At 37.4% G+C, this 14,040-nt stretch overlaps 2 protein-coding genes across 2 annotated transcripts in view; both read left to right on the top strand.

The window, feature by feature from the left end:
• The window catches only part of LOC149500979 (apoptosis-stimulating of p53 protein 1-like), a 156,253-nt gene extending 153,864 nt beyond the window's left edge, over window positions 1-2,389 (top strand). The window contains exon 6 of the mRNA XM_089734641.1: window positions 1,674-2,389. Within this exon, the coding sequence (XP_089590767.1) occupies window positions 1,674-1,709 (36 nt within the window). The 3' untranslated portion in view covers window positions 1,710-2,389. The remainder of the gene's footprint in view (window positions 1-1,673) is intronic.
• The window catches only part of LOC114249098 (Ankyrin-repeat, SH3-domain, and Proline-rich-region containing Protein), a 141,469-nt gene that overhangs the window by 25,152 nt on the left and 102,277 nt on the right, over window positions 1-14,040 (top strand). The window lies entirely within an intron of this gene.

Here is a 14,040-nt window from a genome sequence, read left to right on the forward strand (position 1 = left end):
CACACCGGCTGAGCGGGAACTGCGGTAGCGCCATGTGCGCGCCGTGGGTCCGCCTTCGCCGGCATCCGTCCCGACATACGTTGCGCGGGATTTATCACTGGGGACTTCTTCCCCATCTCTGCTCCACTACTGTAAGGGGCACGCTGGAGGCACAGCGCACCATCACCTTACTAGACCTTGGTGTCGAGCACCGGGTGCCCCCGAACATTACACTCGACAGGCCCCTGCAAAAGTCGGGCAGGGGGCTACCGCCCGCTCCATCGACCCCACATTCACTGCCTACGAACCGAGGACCACGATCTCCTTCTCAGTTCATTGGCGTCCCCAGTTCCTCTATAATTCTAGGTCTTCCCTGTTCCTCCATCCGACTCGTCCCACCGAGTTCGATCCTTAGCCCTTTACAAAGCTTCTTCACAAAGCCATTTCTTGACCGTGAGACTGGTGAAGTTGCTGCGGCAATCACAGCAAGCACTCACAGTCAAAGTTATGCTAGGCACTAACCCAGTAGCCGGGGAACTGGATTAATGAAGTGTGTGTCAAATGTCCAGGCTTAGCGTTTAGGATAATCATTGAAGTATTTTGAATTGAAATGCCGACTTCTTCTTTCTTCTTTTTCATTATATGCCAGCCTCAAGCTTATAAAATCTTCTTTCGTCGTGAAATTACGTAGTTGGTATATGACCTTATGATATTTGAAATGACGTGATGAAATTAGAGAAAATGAGTGGAAAATTAGTAAGACTTTTTGGAAGAACCTAGGAAGCTGTGAATGCCGTCCTCATAAGCGATCTAAGTTTTGGTGTTCGTGGGCGTCGATAACTGTTTAAATGGAGATGGTTTGCCCTACTAACAAATATTAAAATCTCAAATTTTGTGAACTAGAAAAGTAAGACTGTTGCTAAAAATTAAGATTAAAATCTACCTAAATTTTTTGAATAATTTTGCTCAAAAACCTGAAAACCCTGTTTATTATTTCAAAATTATTATTTTTCTCCTCAATTATCTTTTTCCTCCTTCGGACGTCGCAAAGACGGAGCGAAGAGCAAACTAATTAATTTCCACTCATTTACAAGTCTTTTATTTTAAGTGTTATTTTAACTGCATCGTTAAATTACAGATAAGATTTTTACGTCGCGACTTTCCTCTCGAAGTTTTTATTTTATTATAATTCGGATAGCGAGCTTGATTGAAATGTCACTTTATTCCATGCTTCTAATGTTGTTATGTCAACTGGGAAGTAGTACCAACAAGCTTCAACTCATGACATAAACAACGAACATTAGACACGAATCAACAACGAATAAAATTAAGGACTTATTATGAAAGCATTACTGCATTGCGCTAGGAGTCTTAGAGCGTCAGTAGCATAATTTGGGACGGCCGGTTTCTGCCATCGTGCTTCTTTCTGATACGCAAAAATATGCTCCGGTTCTAAAAGTGGGTCGATCTTTATTCCAATCTATGAGACTTCCATGAAACAAGGTGGTTTGCGTCTAACACGTTATGATGTATTCTTATGTGGTGTTGAGGTAAGACACAGACGTGCCGTGAGTCCAACTGTTCTGCTACAGTTCCATGCTAAAGAATAGATCTGGCAAAATATAATATTATTATCATGTACAGCTCAAACTTTGGGAATTTAATGCTCAATAAATTAATTTATTTTGTTTCAGGTATGTTCGAATATGTCCATAGAAATATATTGCTAGTAAGTGAAAGCTTCATATCGGGTCAGTATTCTTTTTATAAATTAAGTTTAGAATAATCGTTACATTATAAAATAGCACAAAGCAACAAAAGGTGAAAATTCTATCAATTTTACAAAGTATACTAAAGTTTAGACTACACTCAAAATCTACACTAGATTAAACTTCCCCTTGAGCATGTAAATGGGCTCACTTCCGCTGAGTTTCGCGTCTCATGTAGACTATGCATTAGTGCCTTGGTGATATTACAAAATGTTACGACAGTTTACTTGATACTTAGGAAAACTGTATCTGTTGTAGGTTATATGATTAACAAAAAAAGCTGTAAGCACGACAATTGAATTGTATTTTTGAAATTAGTAAATAAATAATATATATTGCAATTATAGTTTACATACCTAGTATATTTTTATATTTTCCAGAATTTCTCTAAATTAAACGGTTGTCTGAAAAAGATCGCTTTTATTGATAAGACCGCCTATTGTACAAATATATCTGCTTTTTGACTGTTTTCGAATGTAAATTGTGCTTTGGTGTGAAATAAAGTGTATTCTCTCTCTCTCTCTCTCTCTAGTTTACCTTTACTAAGATATGCATTACATTGAAATCTATACAATAAAAGATTTTCATTGATATTACGTGGCTCACAAGTTTTTCTATGATCATGAATTAATAAGCTTAACATGCATATGTTTCTCTTATACGCATAATTAGTTTTTTTTATCTGTATTATAAACATATATAGATGGCTATAAACATATATAGATGGCCGAGGTCATATGCCGTATTGTATTAATTGATTCCTCTAGTTCATAATTCTAAAGTGTCACAATGTGAATTACATTACCCGCCTTGATGTTCTTTAATCTTTCTCTTTCTCTCTCTAAGCCCTTGTACGTCTACAAAAGGCTACGTTTTATTAAAGCTATATATATTGTGAATCTCTGGTTAAAGTTCTACAGTAGACAATTTTTTTTTATTGCTTAGATGGGTGGACGAGCTCACAGCCCGCCTGGTGTTAAGTGGTTAGTAGAGGCCATAGACATCTGCAACGTAAATGCGCCGCCCAGCTTGAGATATAAGTTCTAAGGTCTCAAGTATAGTTACAACGGCTGCCCCACCCTTCAAGCCGAAACGCATTACTGCTTCACGGCAGAAATAGGCAGGGTGGTGGTACCTAACTGCGCGGACTTTCAAGAGGTCCTACCACCAGTTTTTTTTCACTATTGCGGTTCGCCGACCAGAACATTTACATTGAAAGCGTCAAGGCACTGCAACTTCGTAGAGAGAACTAACATTCCGACTTAATTAAGTTGGTAAACTTTCAATGCGTTAATTAAGGTATCTGATGTATCAAATGAGTCCGCCGTCTCGAAGTGCACGGGGACAGAGTTTTAATTGAAATAAAGCGCGGGCCTCATTCTCGCGCTCGTCTCAACGTACACATATCATAGTGAGGCATGTCTTCTCTGAACTTAGTTTTACACTTCGGTGAATGTACATCAATCGTTAATTTGTCTTTCGGGCTGTGTACTTAGTGTTGCTTTTAAAGTGTTATATTAAAATCGACAATATCGACGTGGATGAGAATGGCGGGCGATCGAACGTTATGGCATAAAAAAGGGGAGGCCTGTGCCCTGCGGTTGGTATCAAAGGACTGGAGATATATAAATAAAAACCAAGCAAGTAAAGTAAAATAAAAGTATGGAGAGTGCTGAATCATGTAGAGTCAATTGAATAAAGGGAAGAAAAAAAATAGATTACCACATCTATTCTAAATATTCGTGTGTCGTTAAATCCGGTTTGGGTTTGATGAGCTCTGGTTGCTACTTAATCCCGTGTTGGTTTTGAGAACTTCTATCATCTGCAGTAAGAAATCCGCGTCTACTTATTACTCCTACTTAGGTATGGATACCGATTGGGGATCAAATACAGAACCTCTGGTCCATAGGTCAGGGCTACTGACCTAAGTATTGAATTATACTAACGGCACTATAATGCCTTCATACCTAAAGTGGCAGTAACACAATTTATGAATATCAGCTATAGAGATAAAACGAAATCCTCTGTACATACTCGTATAGCTATCGAGAATGCGAATGTATTCCCAACAAATTTCCTAAAATTCCATTCTCCATATGATCGCACTGGGAATCCAACAACGTAAGGAAGAATATAAAAACGCGGTATGAAAATTGGGGATATATTCTTTGTTTTAACGTTTGTTAATTCATAACTTTATTTTTTTCATTTCATACGTTTACATTTCACACATAAAGATTATTCCAAAATGAAGTTAAGTTTTCCACCTCGCTTTGATCTTAGTTATTATACACTAAAAACCTTGTAGCTGATTATCAACTGAATATAAATTCTGAATATAGGGGGTAAAGAGCGATGGGCACCTGTTATACTAGTTCAAATCACTGAATATGATATGTATTCAGTATGTGGGATTGTTCTGGCTCAAGCTTAATAATACAATAGCACTTTCTTAAAAGTTTCTGTGCTCAATAATACTAACGTGTATTTTAATGGTAACGCGTTGCATACGCTTGATAAAATTTGCGAAAAAAATTATAAAGCTAGTTTGTATTGTAACATTTTCTAAAGTCATTTTGGAACTTTACTTAAGGTACGTATTGTGATTCAAATTGCTATTACAATACATTTCAGAAACATTTCGTTCAAATCTGACGTAGTTTTACTTGTTATTTACCCTCCAGTCATGGAAGCAATGGGCTGGCCATATTAGCCGGACAACCGATAACCGTTTGGGTAAACGCGTTCTTGAGTGGAGACTGCGAACTGGAAAACGCAGTGCAGGACGCCCTCAGGCTCGCTGAAGTGATGATCTGTGCAACGTGGCTGGCAGGAACTGGATGAGAGAAGCCGAGCATCGTGCTCGGTGGCGAACAATTAGAGAGGCCTATGTCCAGCAGTGGACTGCTATAGGCTGATGATGATGATGATGGAAGCTTCATGATATGAGGCGAGTGTTCTTTTTCTTTTTCCAACGCATACTTGGCTGCGACAAATCACACCCCGAAACCCCAATGAGGTCATAATTTTGTCTTCTTCAATGAACTTCCTATACTACCGCTCCAAAATTAACTTCGCAGAGAGTCCTCACTCGTCTACCTTCTATTTACCCATGATAAATAAATCCTGTATTGTTTGAGAGTTAAATAAAACTGAATGATGAATATTCAAGAAACGGGTTTGTTTTCAAACTTATATTCAAGGAGTTCAAACAACGTTGTGTGGAAATACTTCATTGTTAGCATTCTAGAACGAGACGTACACAAACTGTTATTAACTGTGCTATATTTCACTTCTCGTAAAGGAACATAAGGCTGTAATAATAAATGTGTTTAAAAAAAATCACTTTTAGGGGATTAGTTTCTGTGTATTTTGTTTGGAATTATTTTGTTGAATTCTTTAATGCCGTAGTCTGAATCTTAGTCTTTTTTTTATAACACTCCTCAATAACTATTACACAAAAAAGATAATTATTTGACAAACATGTGAGAAAAAGGTTCTGAACTATTTAGGATTCGCCAATTATATGTAGGTAGAGATTTCGTCATCCTTATTCCTTAACTCTATAATAAATGTAGTTTCTTTGTATGAAATAAAGTTTAACGAGAATGTGAGTAAATTTTATTACGAAATAAAATCTGTATTTGGTGAAACACATTATTTGTTCGAGGGCCACATTTCTCAAGAACTTACAATAGATAAAGCTGTTTGTAAAGTTCTTGTGCGAGCAATTCCAGTATAATATGACATAAACCCCATAATGTTGAATGGGATTAGGGTACTCCCATTCCAGTGCTCCACATAAGTCACCTCATACATATTCGACGATTTAATAATGTTTATGTAAATGCTTGTTCTTGTTTCTGCATACTATTTGGCGTAAAAGTCGCCTTTGAAAATACGTATTGTAGAACATCGACGGCGGTTAAACCTGTCCTAAGTTTTCGTGTGTTTTTAGTACTTTGCTTAAGAAACATAACACTTTTTGAGAAAGCTTCCTATCGTATAGAGTTGAATGCTTCTCGAGTATGAAGTAGCTATTATGAAGTACCTATGCTAGACGAAAATGCTAATCGAAGTAAATGCGAAAAACAAATATAGTCAACTATAGATCTTCGGTTTCTGTTCATCGCAGACATAATTTGAAATATTGACGACTTAATGTCACATCTTTTATTTTAATTTCATTTTCCAACAGTACGAATACTAATAAGTTTTTGTAGTCACACATAAACGAGGTGTTGTTCTATGTTGATATTTTAGAATGGTGCTAACTGCTTTTTTATGTATAAGCGCGGTAACCGGTAAGTGGGTCTTTAGATTGGCTATCCATCTATTCATAATATGATACTTAAAAAAATAGTTCTTTCCAACACAGAAAGAACTATGAAGCTAGTTTCACGGTAGGCAGCGACTTGGCTCTGCCCCTGGCACTATTGAGCGTGCTGAGCCACGGTAACAACTCATCATCAGGTGGCTCGTATGGTCGTCTGCTTACACGGGTAAATAATAAAGCCATGTTTACTTAACAGAATTTGTCGACGGGCTTATTAATAGACTTAACATTAATTTCTAATCGTGTCGAATCTTAAGTAAAGCTTACAACACAATTACAAAACATTATTTCTAAACTATGTACATTGTATTAGTTTTGTAAAAATCAATTTATAGCCGTGTAACGTCTCTAGCGTATGCATGAGTTTTATAAATATTCGTAAAAACTTTATCATCGAAAAAGTATACAGAAAGAACGACCAAAACGAAAAGTAAAACTGGCATAAGTTTGAAAATTACATGAATATTTAATAAAACCATCCTTTTTTATTATAATATAAGGTGACGCGAAGTAACTCGTAATATAGATTTACGTTGCTAAGGTAACACGTTTGCATATTTTGCAAATCCTCGAGCAAAATTTTCCTAAACTTATTCATATTTATGGCTGAAATTCTGTCGCTTTGCTGCCGATCGCGTTCTAACGCTGACAATATCGTTTCCCACGCTACGCGACACTAGAGTGTACTTCACTGGAATCCCTTTAAATTAAAGAAAAATATTACGTTGTAAATAGTTTTTGTAACCCGCTATTTCAATATGTTTTTTTCGAACTAACACCTTTTTACAAGTTTTACCAGTAGCACGCTAAGAACCAGTGGGAGTCAATGTCGGATCTATTTCTAATGCGAAGGAATCATCCGTTTGAAGGGTAAATGTGTCATTCCAAAGATATTGAGATGTATGATTTGAAGTCGTCGTGGCCTAAAGGATAAAACGTCCGGTGCATTCGTATGTAGCGATGCACCGGTGTTCGAATGCCGCAGGCGAGTACCAATTTTTCTAATGAAATACGTACTCAACAAATTTTCTTCCACGGTGAAGGAATAACATCGTGTAATAAAAACCAAACCCGCAAAATTATAATTTGCGTAATCACTGGTGGTAGGACCTCTTGGGAGTCCGCACGGGTAGGTACCACCACCCCGCCTATTTCTGCCGTGAAGCAGTAATGCGTTTCGGTTCGAAGAGTGGGGTAGCCGTTGTAACTATACTGAGACCTTAGAACTTATATCTCGAGGTGGGTGGCGCATTTACGTTGTAGATGTCTATGGGCTCCAGTAATCACTTAACACCTGGTGGGCTGTGAGATCGTACATCCAACTAAGCAAAAAAAAAAAAAAGATATTGAGAGTACGAAATCATGTCCAGGGACAGCAACGATCACGTTATGAGTTAAATAGATACTAAATGTTTATTTTTTAAACATATGTTTTGGAGTCTAAAGAAATGTAAGCAGATGTGTAGAACTGCCCCCATCAATTAAATACCAAGCGTAGTTTTACGGGGCTCGTTATTAAGAACATAAAGCATTTTATTGCTGAACTATCTACGAGACGGTCTTGGCCGTAACTTAGTAGGAGACGATGGCTTAGGGATTAATTAGAACTTACATTTAAATGTTCTAGTTTTTTTTGTCTCTCTAATATTAAATTGTCAATTGTGGTAATTGTTAATTGTCATGTAACATAAAAATGTATAAAAGTTTTACACAAAGTATTTGAAAACTATCTGATCATGAAAATCTAGATCTAGATTTAAAATAAATTAAAAACTTCAAATTAAACTTAAAGTTTTTGAGTAAGAAGCGCTTTGTGTGTGTGTAGTCATAGTGTCAGGTTTAGTTTTGGATGTCTTAATTTTGAAGATAGCATTTAATTGTATCTTGCGGCTGGGATTCCAAGACACAAGGTAGCTATTTTTTTCAATAGAAGTACTTAATGCAAGGTACCATTCCGATCTTATGACTTATATATCTTGACTATAAAATTTAATGCTATTAAGACCTTGCGTTAAAGCCCATCCGAATCGAAGTCTCAATTAAATTATTATATTAATTCGTTACTAAAATAATTCGGTGATCTCGTTTATACTGTGTCTTGAATCACAATCATACTGTTACGAAAAGTCATTGCTTAGGAAATCCTAAATGTTAATTGCAATACGATTGCACTATTATCGGATCGTTACAAAACGTTATTACCCATATATACAATTAGCCATTCTAAAGTTTTTAAGTGCTTTGCGTTTTTAATCGTTACAAAAACAAAAGTATATTTCAACTGTATTAATAACCGACTCAGAATAATAATTTTGTTGCGAGGTGTACTAAAAGAGCCGTAGGTTATCGCTAAATATCTGTTTGAAGAGGTTACGGAAAAGACACAAAATATTATTAAATATGTAATAATCTGCGGATTCTCTCGGCTTTTTTGATCTCAAGTATTTAACATAAGAGGAGAATCTGATTTTAACTACCGGCAAAGATATGAATAGCATCCCTTTGTTAAAATAACACGCAGGTCATATATGACAGAGATTTAAAGACGCAACATTTCTTGAACTGGTTCTCAATTCGAGAAAGATGCAAATAACAGTAATTAACAAATGAAATACCTATTTTAAAAGTAAAGAAATTGATCGCAAACATTATGCGGTATTCTAATGTGAAATTAATTAATAACAGCATAATAATAAAACAGAGGAATCCGGTGTGTTTGTACATTGAAGAAAAGTAATATTTTTTTATTGCATTGGCAGATGAACGATTTCAACTACCCGATATTAACAAGCTACTGGAGCCTATGGACATCGCAACATGAGACATGGGATCTAAGTCTCATTCGTATAATTTAACAACTGTCGCTCCCTTCAAACCAAAATGCATTTCTAGTTCGTAGGAAAAATAGACAAGGCGCAGCTTATTAGTGATTATCCAAATTATAAAGTTTACGAGATTGATATATTTATTATTCTATCATCATGAAAGTTTTCCAACTGCGTGCTAGTAACGTACTTCTTTTTAGATAAATTAATTCTTACATTCTACATTAGGCGTTTTGTCTTTTAAGTCAGGTCGAATTCATTAATTGAATTTATTTTGATCAGCTTTTAGTCTAACCGCGCATTCAAGGGTAATAATTCATCAACTCTATTAAATTTGTGGTCGTCTACAGCTTGAGGATCGATAATGTCACAAACACTTCTACTTCTACAGAACTTTAAATTTTTAAGAAGCTAGGATTCCAGTTATGGTTGGACAGTTTCACATAAGAGCTATAGAGTTTCACAAAGCGCAAAAATGACCGTTTTACTGTTTTCGTCTTTAAAAATAGTTGTTTTTGTTAATATGCCGTAATTCATGTTTTGAACTTCTACTCTCTAATCCAATTGTGGATTTATTTTATTTTTTTCTAAATGAATGACGTCTGTCGTTTTTATATAATCGTATTAATATTTCATTTCTCTCTTTTTATTTCTATAGCAAAATTTAATAGATTTTTTACTTGAACGAATGTTACAAATGTAAGATAATAAATAATTCTTTCTAAGCACGCTTTTCATTTCGCAATGGTTAAGTCTCAGAGATTAAGTAAAAAGTCCTCAGACTTCAGATACGCACAAGTTTGTTTTCGAAATAATATATCACACTTTGCTTGAGATTACTTTAAGCTCCGTATAAGAAGATATATCGGAGGCTTAATACAGGAAGTGTGTAATTTATTCTTTATTGGAGCATGCGCGAGACCTTAGAACCAAAACTACATGAAGCTCAAAAAAAAAATTAGTCTCTATGAATATTAAATTAGAGTAGAACATTCGACTTCTATAACAAGTTCGTACCTTCACTACTTCTAGGGTATATCGTCATAAGCTCATTGAAGACTATCATACATGGAACCGTTTCCGCGTGTGACTTATTCATGTATGTAAATGTTGCTACACCCTCTAATACCTTGTTCGCAATCACGGAATGTTCCTTGTGGATTTTATTTTCGCTTGCGTAATATTTTTGACAAACAAAACACGCGGCGTGTAGCTTTGATTGCGTGTACTTAGATGTGATTGAATTACATTTTATTTTACAAAATACGATAAAACGAAATGTATTCAGAAATCGTTTATCGTTAGTGATGATTGCGCGGAAAATTGCGCTGTTATTTGTTTAATTTCGCAATGAGGATATTAACAAACACTCATGCAAAGAGTTCCTATTTGTGTTAAACCATCAAACTTTATTTACAGAAGTTATTTAAATTGGTCGAAAAATAAAGGCTTAGAAGCTGCTTCGATATATTTATAATTATACTCTTCGTGATACATCAAACAGTACAGTCTTCGATAAAATCCAAAATGGTGTTCTAATGACATTTTAATAGTGACACGCGATGCACTAACAAATGACTAGCATGGCACTGAGATTTATCAGTTCAACAAGTAATTAAAAAAAAAAAATGCATATGGCAATTTGGTTTTAATTAATGATTGATATATTCAGAACGGTAGTTAATTGGGATTTTTAAGCACTGAATTTTATATGCCGAAAGGCTGATATATAAATAAAAAAACGCATTAAATAAACGTATTTTGATTAGCTAACGTATAAAATACACTTTGGCAGTTTCAAATATACTATAAATCTTTGTACCATAAAGCATTTCCTTATAAACCTCTTCATAGATACTTTATAGGTAACGTTATACGAAGATTTATTCTTCGTTCTTTAAGACGGCCTTAATACTGAAAGTGTCAGGTGTCGATATTTACATTGCCTATTAATTAAGTATATTTTTAATTAGAGTCAGAACTTCAGGAAGGAACGGGCGTATATAAGAAGATTATAAATGTCAAATTCGAAGCTTTTACGTATTTTTTATTAATCTCTTGAAAATAGAAATACTTAAATGAATCAATCGTTTTTTGGGTTGCATGGATTGTAGGAGGGGCGTAAACCCATATTGCTTAAAACTGTTCGAGCGCTATCGAATAAGACTAACAGCTCTAGGGTTTTCAAGCGCAACTATCACTGACACAGACGTGTATCACCGTACATCACTGTCAAATCCCATCAAACTCATCAAACCCCATCCTTCATCAGGCCTCAATATTTTATATAAACATATATTTGTCGATGCGATGACATTACATGTGTTACCTGCTAGCATTGTCACCCCTGCTTCATAGGAGTAGGGAGCCCATGCCCAGGCAGAGGGGCTCGCCCCGAAGCCCGGGGATAGTAGTAAGTAGCCTACTTCTTTTACCAGCGAACCAGAATTCGAACAGGTTGCGAAGATCCGGTGGGCAATGGGATGATGTTATGAACCAAGTGCCGGACTGTTCAGTCGCTGAGTTCATATACATACTTACGGATGGGTAATAAATAAATCGTCAATTATTTATTATTCTCCTTATTTCCCTATTTTAAGGCAATAAATAAATTTTTGTTCTCGTGTGTTTTTACATTTAATTAAGAATGTTTAAAACTCAAAATATCATTCCAGTTTTTTACTAGGCGGTTTTATTATCCCGTTTTTGTTCGTATAAGGTAATGAAGCTGGGGACTTGCGACATTGAATTAACTGTCCCCGTCTCGTTCATTTGAGATAATCCTACGGGAAACCAACTTTAATAGAAAAATGTATTTAATGTCGCGAAAATTTTATTACAAATTTAGAAAGTACTGTTAAGTAGTGAAAATGTTTTATCGTAAGTAATATATTTGGTATACACACACATATGTATAAACGAAATGCTTAGATATAAAAATGAAATCTTAATTTTTATTATACAGCGGCTTCCCTACCATTACCAGCTTGCCCTAAACACGTCATTATGGAACTTCCCGATCCATTAACTGTGCTTTTAGGTACCTCAAGCACCGGTCACCGTCCTCGCCGAACCCGTCGCTTGCAACGAAGGGCTCGACGAGTAAATTAACCCATAGACACAGTTCGCTGAGTTTCTCGCCGGATCTTCTCTGGGTCGCGTTTCCGATCCGGTGGTAGATTTTGCGAAGAACTGCTCTTACTAGGACCAGTGTTAGCAAAGCTCCCGGTTTGAGCCCCGTGAGCTCACCATGTCAAGGCGAAGCCTCTCAAGGCTATTAGAGTATGTAAAAAAAACAGCCTAAACTGAACAAGTGTTCGAATGCTTGTTGAAGTTTATTTATAGAACTAGCATAGATAAGCTTTCTAGCTCATGGACATCCGTGTTTAAGTGGTTAACGATTATCGATATAATAGCGTGAATACCATCGCCCTTAAAGCACGAGGTCGAAGCTTCAATTCTGTACAGCTGTACTTGTCATCGGGACGAATTACTGCTTCGTAGTATAAATAGTTAAGTATGGTAATAACTTACTGATACTATCATCACCGCGCAATACTATATGCGACTACCTCAGGAAGACGATGCGAATTTGGTTACATGGAGACTCCTCACCGCTCAGTGGTTTGAGTCTATACAGATTGGTGATAATGTATAACAAAGCTGAATGCGTTTGGCGATTGCCGTAGCATATCTTGTAGATCCTTCCATTACCACACTTTTACCGACGAATGAGATAAAAGCAGTGGAATGGATGGATCTACAAGATCATTATCTACCCGTAATGGTAGATACTCTACTTATTTTTCCACCTCATTTTCATATTCCGAAAGCGATAATATAATATTGCAGTGAGGGCCTATCGCCAAAGTTATTTATTCAGTGTGACCAATGAGAGTTAAATGACGTTCACGAATATACTAGGTAATGAAACAACAATACTGCGATTTATTGTTTGTTGACATACAAATTATACTCATTTCATATAACAACAATGGGTTGTAAAAATAAACAAAAGCCTGAACGGAAATCTCCAAATTGTTCGAAATATTCCGTTGCATTGTTTCCATCATACATATTATGGAATAATTTTAACTAAAGCTATAAGAGGTAAAATTTTTAGGTAAATTAAAGTTCGGATGTGAATTTTTGACATTTGACTGTATGTACATTCATCGCTTGAAAGTTTCCGTGAATTGATTATGAAATTATGTGATTATTAAATTTTGATGATCAAAAGTGAAACGGGAACGATACCGCATTATCATTGCGAAGAGTATTTAGCGGTAGGAAGCGACTTTGTCATGCTCCTGATATTACCGACGTCCATGAGTCACCATAACTACTTACTATTAGGTGGTCGTATGCTCGTCTGCCTAGAAGGGCAATAAAAGACATTCATCTTCATGTAGAACTATAGTACACAAACAAGATATATAGTAAACTAGTCGTGGCGTATGGCTGGGACGCCGCCTTGGGTCCTGGAGGCGGAGGCGCTCGCCGCTGACTATCAGTGGCGGGCTGACCTTCGTTCCCGGGGCGTGGCACGTCCCAGCCCCAGTGTGGTCAGAGCGCGGAAGGCCCAATCTCGGCGGTCCGTGCTGGAGTCATGGTCCAGACGGCTGGCCGATCCTTCGGCTGGTCGTAGGACCGTCGAGGCGATTCACCCGGTTCTTGTGAATTGGGTGAATCGTGACAGAGGACGCCTCACTTTCCGGCTCACGCAGGTGCTCACTGGGCATGGTTGCTTCGGTGAGTTCCTGCACCGGATCGGAGCCGAGCCGACGGCAGAGTGCCACCATTGTGGTTGCGACTTGGACACGGTGGAGCACACGCTCTTCGCCTGCCCCGCATGGGAGGGGTGGCGCCGTGTCCTCGTCGCAAAAATAGGAAACGACTTGTCGTTGCCGAGTGTTGTGGCATCGATGCTCGGTGACGACGAGTCGTGGAAGGCGATGCTCGACTTCTGCGAGTGCACCATCTCGCAGAAGGAGGCGGCGGGGCGCGTGAGAGACGCACAGGCCCGCCGCCGTCGAGCGGGGGCCAGGGAGGCGGATCTCGCCCAAGCCCTGGCCCTCTAAGTGTTTCGGGTCCCCCTCATATGTCGGTCTGGGGACCGGCGAGGGGGACC

The sequence above is a fragment of the Bombyx mandarina genome, chromosome 18 (assembly GCF_030267445.1).
Source record: "Bombyx mandarina strain Sakado chromosome 18, ASM3026744v2".
NCBI classification, from domain to species: domain Eukaryota; kingdom Metazoa; phylum Arthropoda; class Insecta; order Lepidoptera; family Bombycidae; genus Bombyx; species Bombyx mandarina.